At 40.6% G+C, this 18,996-nt stretch overlaps 1 protein-coding gene across 2 annotated transcripts in view; it reads right to left on the reverse strand.

The window, feature by feature from the left end:
- CSMD2 (CUB and Sushi multiple domains 2) overlaps positions 1-18,996 on the reverse strand; it is a 635,577-nt gene that overhangs the window by 444,818 nt on the left and 171,763 nt on the right. For both annotated transcript variants that reach the window (XM_087939569.1, XM_026702685.2), the window contains exon 4: positions 2,947-3,141. In XM_087939569.1, coding sequence (XP_087795695.1) covers positions 2,947-3,141 — 195 coding nt within the window. The remainder of the gene's footprint in view (positions 1-2,946; positions 3,142-18,996) is intronic.

Below are 18,996 nucleotides of genomic sequence, written 5' to 3' on the forward strand. Positions count from 1 at the left end.
CCACTTCTCTTCATCCGGTTTAAAAGGCAGAAATGCTGGGTTAGCGTTCATTTTGGTGCCTCAGACAAGGGTAGACTGCTCTCTCTCTCTGGGTATACGAGGCCCAATATGTGCTCACATGAGCGCAGGCGGCTGTGGCTGCAGCGGTTCACCTGGCGCAATGATTTCAGCTCTTTGTTAGTGAGCGTTAGAGGCTCTAGCTGTAACGCTGTGACTATCAGCAATCTTTTTTTGAATCTCGCGCTCCCGGAAAACGTTGGCGGATGCACTGACAGAGATTCAAATTTCGCGCTCTCAGGGCGCGTGGGCGGCTGCGGACACAGCGCCGGGCTTCGCTTTGGTTTCAAATTCAAACGACAGCAGTTTGAATTCCGCGCTCTTTTCCGAGCGGGGCGGCTGTAGCTTCAGCGCCTGACTTCACTCTCTCTCTCTCTCTCTGTAGCTTTCAGTGCGAGCGGCTACAGACACTTCACTTTCACTCAGCTAACTAGCGAACTGACCGAGCTCTCTGCTTCGCGGCTGCGGTTCAGTTGCTATCGTGATTTCAGCTCAATGGAATGCTTCTGGTTAGTCAGATCCCACCTTCGTCGCCAGTATTATGTATTGAGGAATGAGAGACCAAACCAGAGCATTCACAAGTAAAGGCTTTATTCAACAGAATAAAGGGCTGTCGCGTCTGCATACTAACAAGCAGACATGCTCCAGCGAACAGCGACTGGCTCGACCTAGCAGCCGGCTTTTATAGCCGACTGTCGAAGGGAGCCAGCCAATGGGAGCTGTAAACGCCCCCGCAGTATAGACGGACTTGATTGGGAACTTTGGTCAGTTCCAAGGACATAACAGTAAAAGATTCTGAATTAGTATCAGGAATCCAATATGTCACTTTTACCTTAAAGAGGTCATCATGGGCAAAGAAAATTAATTCTGTTAACATTTTTGGAACAAAATTATTACCATGTGGGCCCAAACCTTTCTTACATTTTACATTTTTTACTCATTTTCTTTTGAAGTGGTCTAATCTTTATTACTTATTTTTCTTGTGGCACTGACTTAGCTCTTGCTTTTGAAAATCTTGCCAAAAAAACTGCAGAGACTTTTCAGAAGTCACCAGCAGTTAACACTGATTCAAAGGTATATATATACACACACACACACACACACACATATCAGATAAGATAAATGTGATTTGATTATTTGCAGCTTAGAACTTAGAAACATGGTTTATAATTCAGTATCTTCATTTATTTGATTTATACTCTACTCTTCTACTCACATAAGTACCTGAGGTTGAAGTTTAAAAGGACATAATAAAAAACTCTCTAGAATATATATATAGTGAAATATTTTAAAAGTAATTAACAAAAGTAATTAACATGGTATCTTTAAAGTCATTCCAAATATTTGAACGTTAAAAACAAAAGGCACATATATCAAGGACAAAGCTGCCCAGCTAAGTATATTTTTTGGAGAGAGTGGATTCTGTTCATTGCCTCTAGGCCTCTGAGAGCATTAACAAAAACTAGCAAGGTAGTTTGGCTCAGTCCCAAATGCACCTAGGTTGCATAAGTGCAACTCCCCACTCCCCAGTCCTGTACAAAATATAACTAAGCATGATCTAACATCACGATTATTTTATACAGCCAAGTTAAAACAAAAGAGTTCTTCAGTGGAACCACTAACTCAGCACAAAGTCAAGAGCAATGATGCTAATTTAAAGGATGAAAAATTGAGAGATGGAGGGTCCTTCACTGGTACAATATCAATGTTGTCAAACTCCCAGGACCATAAAAGAATCAACAGATAAATGCAGGATAAATATGTAATTCATAAGGCTAGGAATCGGAAGACCGTGAATGCCTTCGGGTCAAAGCCAGCCTGATGACCTTGAGCCACTTCCTCTTGGCTCTAGGAAGAAGGCAAGGGCAAACCACAATGGAAATCTTGCCAAGAAAATTTCAGGGGCTGGTCCTAGCAGCCCCTAGGAGTCAAAACTGACTTGAAGGCCTGCATGTGTATGTGTGCACAGGCACAGGCACACACACACACACACACACACACACACACACACACACACACACACGATATGTTGTTTATTTAGGAAAGCACCAAGAATTATCTATCAATTTGCAAACCATCTTAACTCAATTTAAATGCAAGATCAATGCTGCATCCCAGGATTGCTAATTGATTACATGCTCAAAGGCTCAATTTTTTTAAAAAAACATCAATACAAGATATTGTGCTGAAGGACACTGGGGATATATGAGGGAAGGAAAAAGATGAGAGAACAGGAAGAACGGGTATCATGATAAAGTAATGTAAAAGCTTCTGTGTATTAACTGACTGGTTAATCCCATTTAGAATGATTAGAATGACAGGGAATCAAGTGGCATTGCTATATACACATAACCAAAGTGGAACCAGACTGAACAAAACTGTTTTCAAGCCTACCTATATTATGCTAGGTTAGATAATACATATGCCACAATTCTGTGTGGGTTCAAGGGAAAAATTATATATTATTCAGTTTCCTAATAACCTTAACTCTGATTTTTTTTTAAAAAAAAAAAACATGTTCTTAGCTCTTATGGCTGCCAATATATATTTAAAACTACATGCTTGCTGAAATTACAAAAGTGAATAGGATAGAGGAATTGTGTCTCCAGAGGTTCAAAGCACAACCTGACTCCCACAATACGTGCGTATTAGCATAAAGTGGATGAATTATGCTTAATAAAATATGCAAGTCTGCTATGTTGGATAATATATGCAAATACATAATTCAGCTTTCCTTTCGCACAGAATTTAGACTGTTACAGAACTCCAAACACTTTGCAATAGGATTTGACTTTAATCTAGATAATTCTTGCGAAGTCATTTCCAGCCCTCAACACCTATGCCACATATTAAGAAAACCCAAGATAAAAGACAATAAAGAATATGTACCACGACAGAAGGGCAGAGGGAAATCCCAGGATGCAGTATTCTCCATGGTCTCGTGGCAAGTGAGCAATGCGTGCCCCTCCAAGAAGAAACCAGGATTGCAGCTGTAACGCACTTTGTCTCCCACGCTGAATGTGGTGCCTTGCTGGATTCCATTCTGAAGTCTTCCTGGATTTCCACATGTGTGGCTTGGAAGAACTACAGGAACAGAGTGAAAGGGGATAAAATCTGATTAGTCAAAGTTACCAAATTATCTGATAATCCACAAAGGGTAGAATAAGAAATGGATACACAATCAATACATTGGTTTTCCTTTGTGTGAAATAAATGATTATCTCAACATAGGGCTTGTTCTCACTTCAAAACTTGGTTGTTTTAGTGAGTAGGATTTACAATTCTCATCAGGGGTGGGATTCTACCGGTTCTGTCCACTCTGTAGAACTGGTAGCTCTGAAGAGCAGCAGACATAGAACCGGTTCTATGTCTGCTGCTATTTTGGCCCGCACGCCTATCCATGCTCTTACCTGACCTTTATTTCCTGCTTTTTCAACCTCAGCTGCTTTGCATGGCACAACTGCAGTTGAAAAAGCAGGAAAATAGTGCCTTTTCAAATTCTGCACACCCGCGCGCAGCACTGCTCAGCTGTTCGGGCAGCATAGCTGACGATGTTCCACACACGCGTGTAGTGCATGTCTGGCACATGAAGTGTGAAGCATGCATGCATGTGAGCGCAAATCGCAAATCGCAAAATCACCGTACTAGTAGTTACACTGGTCGGATCCCACCCCTGGTTCTCATGTAAGCTGAAATGGAGTTTATACTACTCTGCATGTGAAAACAGATGTTTACCTTCTTGTTCAATAACAAGTGAGTGATGCAGAAAATCACATTATTATGGCTTGATTTTGATGGACAAAATTCCTTTCCAAGGCTGCTGAGCAAAGAAAAAGTAGAGCAACAGAACTACAGGTTGTTGATCTGCTCCTGATCCAGTGAACTCCAAACCAACCAATCCTGAGATATTTTTGCTCCCTGAGCTGAACACATTAATGAAGCAACCAGTCCTTCCTACCACTCCAGCCCTAAGCAACAAAACAAAGGATCTCTGTGTCAGAGACCCATCCGTTTCCTTGCTATGCTATTGAGAGAACCTGTAAAAATGGAATTGATTCAGAGTTGGAAAGGAATCAAACTCTGAATCAATTTATGGAACCTCCTATTCATTTTAGGGATTCAATTTAAAAAGATCCCTAAAAGAAGATTGTCCTGCTCTGCATGAACATACCCAGTGAAGAAGAAGTCACTATTTCACTGGGTAATTAATTCCACCATTCAATATTAGTTTTGCTAACAGTAAACTGGAATTTTTATTATTCAATATTATTTTTGTGTCCCATTTTCTGGAGTCACGAAAAAAAAAAAAAAGTCAGGGCATGGGACTTCTCTGACCAAGGAAAATATGATTTGGAAATTATTTCTGTTGACTCTGCCTTCTGAATTGCATTTATTTTGGGGAGGTGGGCGGGAGGTGGGACGTAACTACCATATTGTTGACCCATATGCAGTTTGTGATCAACTATAATTTTCATAAAATCATAAAATCCAAACCTTTTTTCAAGAGACAACTGGACTTCCTGGGTTTTTTTTTTCTTTTCTTTGAAGACATTTCACTTCTCATCCAAGAGCCTTCTTTAGCTCTGACTGGATGCTGGGGAATGGAAGGATTCATATTCCTTGCAGACAGCTGGTCATTTGCATTCTTTTAGCAGGCTAAGGTCACCTGGAGGTTTATTTGTGTCAACAGGGTCACCTGAGTAGTGCAAACTGCTGTGGAGCAATTCAACCAAGATGAACCCTCTTCTTTCTGACATCTATGAAATATTGGAAGACTGCTATCATGTCACCCCTAGTGCTTATCTGCATAACTATTATATATACCCTGCAAACTGATGGTGGTGGTGGCGTTCCACCTTTGCCCCTTTTCTGCATATCAGAGATTCCAAGCTTGTCTCTACTCTCTTCCTCCTGCAAGTCTGGCCTACATTCCACCAGAGTTCCATAACAAAGTATTTAAGAGTTCCGTAACAAAGCAACTATTTCTCCACTGAGTCAGCTCTGATGTTTGGAGAAATAGATACAGGGTTTAAACTTGGGAAATGCTTTATACAGAACTGGAATCCTATAGTTTCCAATGGCTGAGCTGCTTCATTATTAAGGGATTTTTCTACTATCTGTAATAAAATTATTTTATGAGAGTTATGTCCCTGAATCATTGATGGTCAGCCTCTTAGGTCAAAGATAAGATTGAGTGGAGCCTTTTTTTTCTTCCGTTCAAACATATTCAATTTTTGAGACTGGACAAATCTCTGCAGTTTTTTGAGCAATATCTTTTGGAAGTGGTTTGTTATTGCCTCCTTCCTAGGGCTGAAAGAGAGGGGCTGGTCCAAGATCACTTAGCTTGGCTAGCTGGCTTTTTTATCCCAAAGCAGGACATGAACTCAAATACACTAACTTTCTAGCCTGATGCTTTAACCACTACAGAAAACTGGTTCTCAAGTGGAGCCTAATGCAACTCTTTAAATCTATAGATTATGTCCTAGTGACCACAGGGTTAGGATCAGCACCTGAAAAAGCATGGTTAAAGCTATCCAGGAAAGCAAGTAATCTTAAAATAAATGTTTGTTTCTTCTTTTGAATTCTTTCTACATATATATATTCTACATATATAAGTCTAAGTGCTATTGCTACATGAATTTTTTCCTATTTTTTTATTCATTTTTTTTATTTGGGAGATGTGCCAAGAATACCATAAACCAATTCTGATTCTGGACATCTTACTTTCAAAAACCTGTTCAATCAGAGACAGAAGATTCTGGACATTCTTAGTTTAGCAAGGCATTGGGAACAGTTACCAAATGAAACTGGTGGAGGAGCTGTTGTAGTAGCTATGCTAGCTATATTTTTGCTAATGTGCTTCTTGCTATGGCTACCATATATGAACCCAGTGATAGAAGAAAATTAAGGGGCACTCCCAGGGTGCCAAATGAAGGGGGAAAACCCTGCTAGATATAGGAGTTTGCAACTGCTCAGCAGTCAGATTGACAAAAGGAGGGAGCAGAAAAGATGACAGCAGGAAACATGGCATTTGTTCAAATGTGCCAGGTGGAGATGCCAATATGTATGACTAATGACATCCATGTTTAACAGCTCTTAATAGCTTAATTATTTAAATTTATTCAGTAACAATGCCACAAACTTGTACAAAAACTACAGGGGATTTTTTCCCCCTTTTTTGGAAGATGAGGCAAATGATCACCGCTCTGGCCACCAGGTATATTGCAGTTTAAAATTGCAAACATTTGTAGATGAAAATGAATACAGTGCCATTTTTAAAGCTTTAACAACAAAAAACTGATCCTACTTTCAGATCTGGAGTCCTCAATATGCAATAAATGATTTCTTCTAAATAAAAAGCCACTTTTGTTTTTCAAGGGTCAAATCCCTCATTCTCTTTTACTTAATGAATATTAAAATAAAACTCAAGTTGATGCTGTCTGATTTCTTTTTTTACAAATCCTATCATAGAAACAAAGATTTTGTTTGCAAATTCTACTACAAGCAGGGAAAATCCAAAGAAATGGAACAGGATCAAGATTAAAAGCTGAAGAGTTGGCTATAACAAATAAACCATTGCTTTTTCATTACTTTTAGTAAAGCTAGCCAATGCTAAACCCAGGGTCAAAAAAACACTGAACAGGAACAGGTGCATTTAATTATTGGGGGAAAAACTCTCATTATTTATCTGGACAGCACCTGAGAAAATCCACTAAATTTCATCCATTAAAATAACAGTTTTGACAAATGTTGAAAATATTATGATGGACATTATCAAAGAGACAAGGAGATATATAATCATATGTTTCGAATTTGAACCAGTTTGCATTCAAAACATTTCATTTAAAGTTAGAAACAGTTGTTTCAAGTGTGAAATAGCTGAGTTAGAAGAGGGGATGTTTTAATTATTTTAGAAATGTTTTGATTGCAAGATAGAATATCTGATGCTCAAAACAACTTCAGACAGGAAATTCATTCAAATGGTTTGAAATGTTTTGGACACCACTAAAGAACATCAGATCAGATGTCAATTGCTGATTTTCATAAAGCTATTAAAATTCTTTAAGACAAAATAACCTTTCCTAAATCTTATTTTCATTGAGCTAGTTTCGAGAGTGCAGTATGTACTTGTGAGCAGAAAAATATTCTACTCACCTCCTTGATACTCTGCTGTGTTGGTTGTTTTGAAATTAGCATAGATAGGGTTTGGAGAAAATTATTTCAAATACTTGAGTCTATTATTCTTAATTAAATTATTATTACTATCCTATCTACCTGATTTCTTTCTACTAATTCTATGGCCATTTTGTCCGTGTTCTTCTTATCAGTTTGGATTGCAACACATTTGATACTTTTATATTGTAAATAAATGCAAATTAAATAACTCTTAATAAAGATGCCATAAGAAAACTTTGTTCAAATTAGGTTCAGCAAATATCACCTATCTCTATCAAAATAACTGATAAACAAAGGAGCAAAACAGAACAACATCTTGGGTTATCTTTTCTTCAAAATGGTCTTGACTTCTTTTATTCTAACTCCAACCAGAAAGGAGTTTCACACTTCTGCCCCTGGAGTAATAGATAAATGATGGAGATATTTTTTTAAAAAAGTAGATTGGACTCAAGAGAACCTATTGTGATGAGGATAAGCTAACTATTAGCTATCAAGAGACCAAGTTTATGGATCTTTCCAAAGATGAAACCAAAGTGGAAAACATCTCTGACACATTAATGGAAACTATAAAAAATCAGTGTGGTCTTCCAGATTAAATTAAGTCAACAGCTAGCAAAAGCACAATGACTATAGATCAGGGAGAATTCTGGGAGTTGAAGTCCATAAGTCTTAAAGTTGCCAAGTTTGGAGATCTCTGCTGTAGATAGTCCTTAATTTACAACCACAATTGGAACTAGAATCTCCATTGCTAAGCAAGGCAGTTAAGTGAGTCATGCCAAAGTTTATGGTCATTTTTCCTATACAGTTGTTAAGTGAACCTGGCTTTCTCCATTGACTTTGCTTGTCAGAAGTACTGGGAAGGTCACAAATTGTAATCAAATGACCCTGGAATGCTGCAACCATTGTAAATCCATGCTGGTTTCCAAGTGCCTAAATTTTAAACATGTGCCCACGGGGAAGCTGCAACAATTATATGAGGACTGATCATAAATTACTATTTTTTGTGCCATTGCTACTTAATAAATTAATCATTGTAAGTTGAGGACTACCTGTATGCTAGATTTTTTTCTATCCACAAAGATATTATTATCTACCAGAAATTATTAAGATGTTCAAAGCTAAAACACTTCCCAAGGGCCATATAGTTCCTTGGTGTGTATGTACAGTAAGTTACATTCAATGCAAATTTACCTAATCAGATTTTTTCATCAGGTCTATTATTGCACATTGCTTTATTTAATTTTTTAAAAAAATCATTAAATTAGTGGATTGTATCTTTGTTGAAAGATAGTGTATTTATTAATTAGATAGGGGTTTTTCAAATTATTAAATAATATTTCATTATATTATCCATTGTCTTTTTTATAGGAAGTTCACAAAGCATTAATTCCAAATTGTATTTTCCTTTATGTTTCCATAAAAAAATCCCAGGAGGAATTGGCTAAAGTTGCATTCTTACGCAGAAAATTTAAAAATCATTAACCCATAACGTATCCATATTTTTTGCCTACTTTTACCTAATCTCTGTCAAATCTGAATTTAATAAATCATTTAAGTTATTAAATTACTTAATTTAATAGCCTTGTTCCAAGTCTTTATCATTACAAAATTATTTCCAGCAAAAATGAGATTACTACATTTATCAAAAGACAAAATTACTGATCTTCATCTCTTGTGTCTAAGAAATTGTTGCTACAATTAAATTATGAAGTTGATGAAAATTCCTGTTGGTTTCCAGTGAATTGATTTTTTTTAAAAAGGATATTGACTTATCTTCTATTTTTCTGGAGAAAAAGTGAATGGCTTTCAACTTTTACTTGAGCAAATATCATAGTTATAGCTAACCTGGCAGTCCTACTTTATATTCTAATTGTAGATCTATTTCTATCACAGATGCAAATGTTAAGGTATTCTGACCAATATATTTTAACTTTTTTTTTTCAAATATTATATACCCAAATGAGATTGTGTTTATACAGCTCAAGCTTCTGCAGTATTAGTATTTTAACTGATATTCTTGCTTGAATTGAAAATAGATATGCCCTAACACTTTTAGATGTTAAGAAATATTTTATATAATTTCTGTGAAGTTTCTAAAGTTATTTTGGATTTCTTTGACATTTTATATTTTGGAACAATCTAGTTTGCTCAATGCTAAACCATGGGTGATTATTAATGCTGTAATCTCTCCTTAGTTAAAGTGTTCCCAGAGAGCACAAGGGTCTATTTCCATCTTATAGCCAGTTCCATAAGGTAGATGTGAAAATTATATTAGCAGTCACCATATATGTGTGTGTACACACACACACACACACACACACACATGAACTTTTATAAAATTATATTAGCAGTCACCATTCTTAAAACTTTTGCAGAATCAACAGTTATTTTTGGTCATTTATTTAATGTAAGCATTTGTTATTCATTAATTTGACCCAGATATTATATCTGCTTTGGGAGTTCCAAAGTGTTGAATATTACAGAAGAATTCACAGTGGTTTTTAAGCCAGCAGCTATCTTTTATACTAACTTGTTATTGATTAAATTGATATTACTTATATATTCAATTCCACAAGAATGGGAAGTGTTTGCTTTTCCTGGCAAACCAGTGGAGGGTTTTTTTAAAAAAAATGTGAAATTGATCTTATATGATTTAAAATCACATTTTGTTTTGTGTACATTGGATACCTCAGAGATTGCTCATTTAATGAAGGTTAGTTATAACTGCTTTGTTATATCACATTAGCTCATACAGTTTGGAGCTCTACTATGATTAACACATTTTGTTAATATGATTGCAAAAAGACAAATTCTGTTTTTGATTAGCAGATGTAGATTGCCAATATATATTATTTATCAACATATGAATAAAGGTTTTGTTTAATTTTTGAATCTTTTTTACCTTTTCTTGTACTTTTCCATTATTACCTTTTAGCTTTGAAACAATGTTTGATGATCCTCTATATATACTTAATACTAATGTTATGTCCCTGGAACTTGCCAAAGTCCCCACCCAGGTCTGTTCATGCCGCGGGGGCGTTTGCTGCCCCTCATTGGCTGGCCTCCCTCGACGGCCGGCTATAAAAGCCAGCTGCAGGGTCCGGCCAGCCGCTGATCGCTGTGAGCCTGCTCCAGGCAGGGCTAACACGTTCAGTCCTTTATTGTTGCAATAAAGTCTTGTTGCATCCATGCCCTGGTCTAGCCTCTCATTGCTCAACTACAACACTGGCGACGAGGATGGGATGGCTACCAGAGGCAATCCGCAACAGCTGAAATCACTAAAACCGCTGAGCCACAGCCGCGCCGCCGGAGAGCTCGGTCAGCAAGAGCGAAAGTAATAAGCGTCTGTAGCCGCTTGTTAGCAAGCTACAGGAGAGTGGAGCGCTGCGAGCCGCAGCCGCTCAACACAAAGAAGCGCGAAATTCAAACGGCTGTCGTTTGGATTTCTTGCCGGAATACAGTGCGGTGCTGTTATTCCGAGTCACTGACGCTACGCAGGCGCGAAATTTGAAGCGCTATCAGAGGCGGCTAGCCATTACCGCCCACGCTCTCCAGGAGCGCGAAATTCAAAACGCTGCCAACAGCCGTTGCAGCCTAGCCACAATTGTTAGCCCAGAGAGAGAGCAGAGAGGTTCTGTGGAGCCTCTCCAGAGCTGTAGTCACTAGCCTGACAAGAGCACAAAGTGCCATTTTGTTGTCCCAGAGAGATTTCACAGCAGCATAACTTGCAGAAGTCCTCATCATGAACTCCAACCCAGCCTTCCCACCGTTCAAGCCGGATGAAGAAAAGTGGGAGTCATACAAGAATCGTTTTAACCACTACATCGATGCCATTGGTCTGGCTGATGCTGGGGAGCACAGAAAGAAGTCATTCTTCCTCAGTTATTGCGGAGCCGTCGTTTTTGATACCACCACAGCACTCGTTGCTCCACGTGAGTTAAAGAATGTCCCCTGGGCAGAATTGCTGGAGATTCTCACCAATCATTACTCCCCCAGACCATCACAAATCACGAGGCGTTTCACCTTCCGGATGAGGAAGCAAGCGGAAAAGGAAACCGTCAACCAATATATGGCCGCCTTGAGGACTGCAGCCCTCCACTGCGGGTTCGGGAACTATCTAGATGACATGCTCCTCGACCAGCTCGTCTGCGGGGTCAAACACCTTCACCTCCAAAGGCGACTACTCGCCAGGAAGGACCTCAACCTCTCCCAGGCCGTCGAGGAAGCCTTGGCAGCAGAACTGGCAACCCAGTCAGCCACCGAAATTCAAGGTCCCGTTCCCAAACAAAGCTGCGCCACCATTCATTCAGAAGAGGTAGTCAACGAAGATGATCCCAACAATCAAACAGACATCCACCGCCTCGCCCATGCCAAACAACCACAGGCAGGAGCCAGGCAAGAAACCAACAGCGCACCCAAACACATCATCCTGTGCCTATCCTGTGGCGGACCTCACTCGAGAGCTTCGTGCAAATTCAAGGGTGCCATCTGTAACAATTGCCACAAAAAGGCCACATCGCCAGAGTCTGCCAGGCAGCGCACAACTCAGCACAAAGGTTCCTTCCTTTTCCCATTCTGGGCCCCAAAGGCAAGTACTAAATTGTCACACTTGCTACCATGCTAACCACACCTGTCACTCTATTAGTAAAATAACACTCTCCATTTTATTAGAAGGTAAACCTTGTCGTATGGAGGTTGACACGGGTCAGCGCTCTCAATCATCTCTTGGAGCACCCTCAAGAAAATCCAGCCCAGACTATCCAGAAACCAGCTCCAGAAGTGCCAGATCACCTTGAGGGATTATCAGGAAAGGACATTCCAGTACTCGGCAAAGGCAAGTTCCTTGTTAATTTTAAAGCTTTCAAAGGCCATCTGCCTCTAGTGGTAGTTAACGGCAACCTCCCTAGTCTTCTGGGGCTTGATTGGTTCCCCTACTCGGCCTAGGGTTAACAGGAGTCCATGCTGTCTCAGCTTCTGACACTGACTCCTTATTCACTGACTACTCAGACGTATTCAGCGATGAGTTAGGGTGTTATAATGGTACCCCCATCTCATTTGCAGTTGACCCCAAGCGGTTCCAGTCCGGCTGAAACCTCGTAGAGTCCCATTCGCCATTCGGCCTAAACTGGACGCAGAGCTGGATAAATTATTAAAGCAAGGGGTCATTGAGCCGACAGACTTCGCCAAATGGGAGACGCCAATTGTCACACCCCTTAAAAGGATGGCAGCCTGAGAATTTGTTCGGATTACAAAACAACAATTAACCGCTTTCTACAAGTTAGCGCGCATTCCAGTTCCGGTCATTCAACATTTATTGCATACCTTTGAGCCTGGCAACATTTTTGCCAAATTGGACATGTCACAAGCGTATCAACAGTTCCCTGTTGACAACCAAACAGACGAACTGCAAACCATTGTGACCCACAGGGGTGCCTTCCGGTGCAGGCGTCTCCAGTTTGGCGTAAGTGTTGCCCCGGGCATCTTCCAATCCCTCATGGAGCGTATACTACAGGGCCTCCCTGGCGTAGTGCCCTACTGCGATGACATATTGGTCTCGGCCAGGGACAGGCCCCAACTCTTCCAGAGAGTCAGAGCAGTGTTAGACAGGTTCAGACAGCATGGCCTCAAATTAAAAAGGGAGAAATGTGCCATTGCCACTAGACAGGTGGACTTTCTGGGCTATAAAATTGATGCCTCAGGCATTCACCCCCTAGAATCCAAGGTCAAGGCAATACATGAGGCACCCACGCCAACCACTAAAGCCGAGCTACAAGCCTTTTGGGATTATTGAACTTTTATGCATCATTTCTACCTCACAAAGCATCAGTAGCAGAGCCTTTACACAGGCTCTTAGATAAAAAATCACCTTGGCACTGGGGACACAAGGAAGACACCGCTTTCGCGCAGTCAAATCACTGCTCACATCAGACGCGGGTCCTTATTCAATTTGACCCACATCTTCCATTGGTACTAGCCATGGATGCATCCCCTTTTGGGATTGGAGCCGTATTAAGCCATAGACTACCCAACGGCTCCGAGGCACCAATCACTTTCTTTTCCAGAACGCTCTCAGCAACAGAGCGTAACTATAGTCAAATCGACAAGGAGGCCTTAGCCGCAGTGGCCTGATTAAGAAATTTCATGAATTCCTGTTTGGCCACAACTTCGAACTAATCACGGATCACAAGCCTCTCCTGGGTCTTCCATCTGGAGACAAGCAGACTCCCCAAGTGTTGTCTCCCAGAATGACAAGGTGGACCTTGTTCCTGGCGGCTTATTCGTACAAGCTCATCCACCGCCCAGGAAAAACATTAAGCCACGCAGACGCCCTCAGCCGCTGCCCCCTGCCAGCTCCAGCTGAAGACCCGGCCCCGGTCCATGCCATCTTCGATGTCACCGAGCTCGACCTTCCTGTCACCGCTCTCAACATCGCCACCAAATCCAAGACAGACAAAACAATCGCCCAGGTACTGGACTGGGTGAGGAGGGGGTGGCCGGGCTCTAACCTCGCAGCCGAAATTCACACCTTTTAAGACCCGTCAACAGGAACTATCTAGCATACAGGGCTGCCTGTTGTGGGGCACCCGGGTTGTCATTCCGGCCTCTCTTCGCACACCAGTCTTAGAGGCACTACATGAGGGCCACCCGGGCATCGTCCGGATGAAGGCGTTGGCTCGGATTTACGTCTGGTGGCCTGGCTTGGACGACGACATCGTCAAGTGGGTAAGCTCATGCCAACCCTGTCAGGAATCCAGACCATCCCCTCCAGTCACCACCCCCACAAAGTGGGAGAGCGCCAACGCGCCTTGGTCAAGGCTACACATTGACTTAGCAGGTCCAATACACGGCAAAACCTTCTTGGTGGTCATAGATTCATACTCTAAATGGATCGATGTGGCCCAACTATCCACGACCACCATGCAAGCAGTTACCAAGGCTCTGACCCGCCTATTCGTAACACACGGGCTACCAGATACCATAGTTTTGGATAATGGCCCCCAGTTTGCCTCAACAGAATTTAGCCGTTTTGCCACAAATCTTGGCATCCGACACATCTTCACGGCCCCCTTTCATCCTGCCAGCAACGGACTGACGGAGAGAGCCGTTAGATCCACAAAAGAAGCTGCTAGCCAGATTCAGCAAAGAAGATTGGCATCACAGACTCTCCCGCTTCTTGCTAAGCCAACACTCAACCCCTTGCATGGTCACCAACAAATCCCCTGCTGAACTTCTGATGGGTAGACGCCTAAGAACTGTGTTGGATAGGCTCCACCCTCACTATTGCCCTGACACCCCTCTCGCTTCAATGACGGGGTCAGAGATTTTGTCTTGCAGGAACATGTCTTTGCAAGGAACTATGCCGGAGACCCACTGTGGATTCCAGGAGTGATAGTAGCCATCACCGGTCCCAGGTCGTACGAGTCCAGCTGGAAGATGGCCGCATCTGGAGAAGACACCTGGACCAGCTAAGGAAGTGACAGGGTACCTTCGCCAGTGCCGGATCGTGGGCTCAGGTCGACCCCAGGTGCCACACCAAACTCGCATCGAAGACCATGCCAGAATCTCTTCGCCACCACCACCCGGACCAAGGAGCAGGCAGTAGACCGGGACTGCCCGATGGGTCCGCCACCTGAACCAGCAGACGGGCCACGACATCACCGACCAGAAGCACTGCACCGGTACCTGCGCAAACCTCAGAGCAAGGCTGCACCCCATCACCAACCCCACCGGGTTCCTTGAACTCTGAGACACTTGGTAACTCACTGGAGTTACGCGCTCGGGCGCCAGCACAGACCGCCCACTTATTTAAATGACTATGCATGTTCGCATCTGGGGGAAGGGGTGTTATGTCCCTGGAACTTGCCAAAGTCCCCACCCAGGTCCGTTCATGCTGCGGGGCATTTGCTGCCCCTTATTGGCTGGCCTCCCTCGACGGCCGGCTATAAAACCCAGCTGCAGGGTCCGGCCAGCCGCTGATCGCTGTGAGCCTGCTCCAGGCAGGGCTAACACGTTCAGTCCTTTATTGTTGCAATAAAGTCTTGTTGCATCCATGCCCTGGTCTAGCCTCTCATTGCTCAACTACAACAACTAATATTAAGTTAATACTTAATATTAATTAACTTGATATATATGCTGCAAGATTTGCTTTTATTTTTTTATTTCCTGTTCTGGGAAAGCAAGTTCTGCTGGATCAACACAGTCAAATTCCCAAATTCACTACCACAAAAACCATGATAGAATTGTTGTAATCTCTCATGGTAATTTTCTATCTGACTATATTCAATGGCATGAACTAATTTGCTTGTTGGCGTTTGTTTGTTTTTATTCTTATTTACTGAATAAAGGGGAAGGAGTGAGTAGAATCTTGATTTAGCTGCAAACCTGAAAAAGTCTCAGACTTTCAGTTCCTGTCATGTGTCATCCAATCAAGGTCAGATCTTATAGTTCCACGTCCATAACAGGGCCATGAAGTTATGGTACCAGGTTTTGATAAAAACCACAGGGGTTGTTGCTGTTTGTTGGGAGCTTCTGAAAATTGGGCACCCTTGGGATATATCTACTTCATTATTAAAGAACTCCTGACAGCTTATGAAAGATTTTGGTAGCATCTCAGCTTGGTACGTATGCTTTTTATGTTATGCTTTTAAATCTGTTTGCTTGAATTAATAATAAAACTTAAAAATTCAGTAGTGTTCTCATTGTTTCTGGATCCAAATGAAACCTGGGTGTCCGATCACTTCCTTGACACTTGACAAAAGAGCTCTTCAGGGGTTGAATCTACACCTGAGAAGGAGAAAATATACTGGGGTCATGTTTCTCCTCTCTTCTTCTTTATTTTCACTGCGTATTACTATTTCAAGCCTCTGAGCCACGGAACTGTATACGTTCAGTTTTAAAATGAAGTACAAGTTATATTCAATGCTCCAGGGATAGAACAGCAAATAAATCTAAATACACAAACATTCTGTGATAAACCTGCTGTGTTCTAATATATAAGCTTTTTACATGCCTAGTCTTTTTTTCTTTTATTTTTGCAATTGCTTTTGAAATTGTGGCATCTACATTATTTATACCAGATGTTTCATGGCATAACATAATACTATTGATTTTAAAATTTTTCTGTAATCCTCAGAAGTCCTGCTTCCTTTGCGCAGAAAAAGGTACCATCCTAGTAATCAATGGAAAATGCACATAGCCCTTCCTATTAGCGTGCCAAGATTACATTACAGAAATGTAATGGAGCAAAAGCCAAACTTAACTGCTCACCAGCGAAATCCACCTCTCTTGTCTGTTGGCGCATAACATGAATATTAAACATGAAACAGACTCTGGATATTGTCAACAGAATTGTTGAACTTTCAGAAATAGCACAATGCAGTGATCTATTAGTGTTTGTTCAATAATGCCTCTTGAAACATTTCAAAATGTAGTTTCTGACATTATAAACTCTGTAAAGAGAGAAAAATTCATATGACTTTGTAATGGATTAATACTAGAACTAAGTAACTAGGAACTTGCTGCTTTCCCATGTATGACAAATATGTATGTCTATAGAATCTAAATTTTCCTGATTACTAAAGTCTTTTTTCTGTCATATACTGACATTCTTTATTGCTTTCTGATCCTGCAAAGGAAATGACAGGAGTAACTACAGAGCTCTGGGACTTGTAGTTCTTACATGCATATCTAACAGGAAGAGCTACTAGACTCAGAATTTCTCAGGTAAATTCTACTGCTGCCTCCTATCAATCTTTTCAGATCTCCTTCATCATGCTTGCTTTACTGTTTTAAGGTAGCTTTGACTGGCTGTAAAGTTCTCATACAAGGTCTGGACATACATATTTTCATATGTGAATTAAGTCTTATCCATATTATAATTATCAGTCAATCAGGGCAGATGATCCTTTTCACCCAGTAAGCGCATCTGACTTTCTGGGAATATGCCATCCAAATAACACTAGTCTAGAATCGTCTACCTTTTTATATTAAAATTTTGTTTTGCCATATGAAAGGGGAATATTCATGGACCTGCTACTGTTATTGAGCTACTATCCCATCATTCCAAGAGTTACATAAAACATTTCCCCTTCCTTTGACCAAGTCATACTGCTGGTGGTCAAAACATTCTGGGAGTTTGTATTTGTATGTCTTCTATTCAATTGGCATCAAAGTCACAGAAAAAAGAAACCTGGCAAGTTTGTATGGTAAACATGAACATGTGTAGAGTGGTAGAAGCAGAGAGACTGTGCATCTGATATTTTTCAAACATGATTTTTTCCCCAAATATTATACCTTCACAAACCTCACCACTACCATCAAACTTCTTAGAATATTCCAGGGAGAAAAAAATCTAGCAAAATTCCTGAAGTCCAAAACAATCTTACTTCAGTGTCCTTCCCAACAATTACAATGATTAGAAATTCTTCCAGAATCATTCACTGCCTCCCAAAAAATCTATTCTCCATTTTTGTTACATAAAAATCTTAGGAGGAAATATATCTCACAGTTTGCAAATGGGTTGTCTGTGTCATTGAACCTTTATTAAAGAATGTGCAATGTAGCTGTAATATTCCACATGCTCACATACTATATGTATGTGTGTGTGAGAGAGAGAGGTTAGAAATAGTATAATATAGTCGTATCTGTGCAAGAAAAATGTAAACTTTTAAAAATACCTTCTTGAACTGAACAACTAGAGACCTGTCCAAATCTGTCGTAAGCAATCATTTGGGAGCTGACATCTTTTCTATTTATTTACCTCAAAAGTAATCAACCACAATTATTGTGCTTTTATTTATTACTGCACTTACACTGACCATTTTCTATGAACCACTTTGACTCTAATATATTTATGGATGATAATGATGCCGAGCTGGATACTGGGAGTGAATGGTTTAAAAAGCTTCACCAAGTTACTACCCTAAATTTATGTTGTGAGCTACTTGATAGCACAAAAAAATAAATAAAAAAAAAATAGCCTGGGGCCATTAAACATGAGAATTTACCCCCCCCCCCCCATTTTAACATCCTTATTAACTTGTGCAACTGGAAAATAGTTCCTTCTGTCTTACTCTAGAAAGTGCCCACTTTTATTCTAGGATATAATTCCCCAACTTCACACATGTAACTGATATTCCTTGTAACTGATATCCCTTGTTTACTTTACCTGGAAGGAATCCCATATATACATACATACATACACACACACACACACACACATACATAAACACATACATACAGACAGACACACACACACACACACATTTACATACACAAAAAAATTAAAGAAGCTGAAAAAATGTTATTAAACACCCTCTGAAGCAGTGGTAGGATTCAAATTTTTTTACTACCAGTTCTATGGGCATGGCTTGGTGGACGTGGCAGGGGGAAAATATGGTAAAATCTCCAGTCAGAGGTGGTATTTGCCAGTTCTCAGAACTACTTAAAATTTCCGCTACCGGTTCTCCAGAACTGGTCAGAACCTGCTGAATACTGCCTCTGCTCTGAAGGGATATTTTTCCCTGCAAGAACAAAAGAAGAAAATCTGTGCTGTTCATCTAAACTCACTTCAATGAATTAAACTCAAAATGAGATATATATTTTTTTTATTCCCAGGAAAGAAAAATAAACCAGGAAATTTTAGCCTGTAATTTTCTTTATGTCAAGCTAAGAAACCATTGTTAACATCTGTCAAATTGTTCTGGACATTAAGCTAATGTTTAAAGCTTGAATGGATACGTTTGAATGGATATGTCCAGCATT

This window comes from Pseudonaja textilis, chromosome 10 (genome assembly GCF_049901715.1).
Source record: "Pseudonaja textilis isolate UNSWEBS1 chromosome 10, rPseTex1.2, whole genome shotgun sequence".
NCBI classification, from domain to species: Eukaryota; Metazoa; Chordata; class Lepidosauria; order Squamata; family Elapidae; genus Pseudonaja; species Pseudonaja textilis.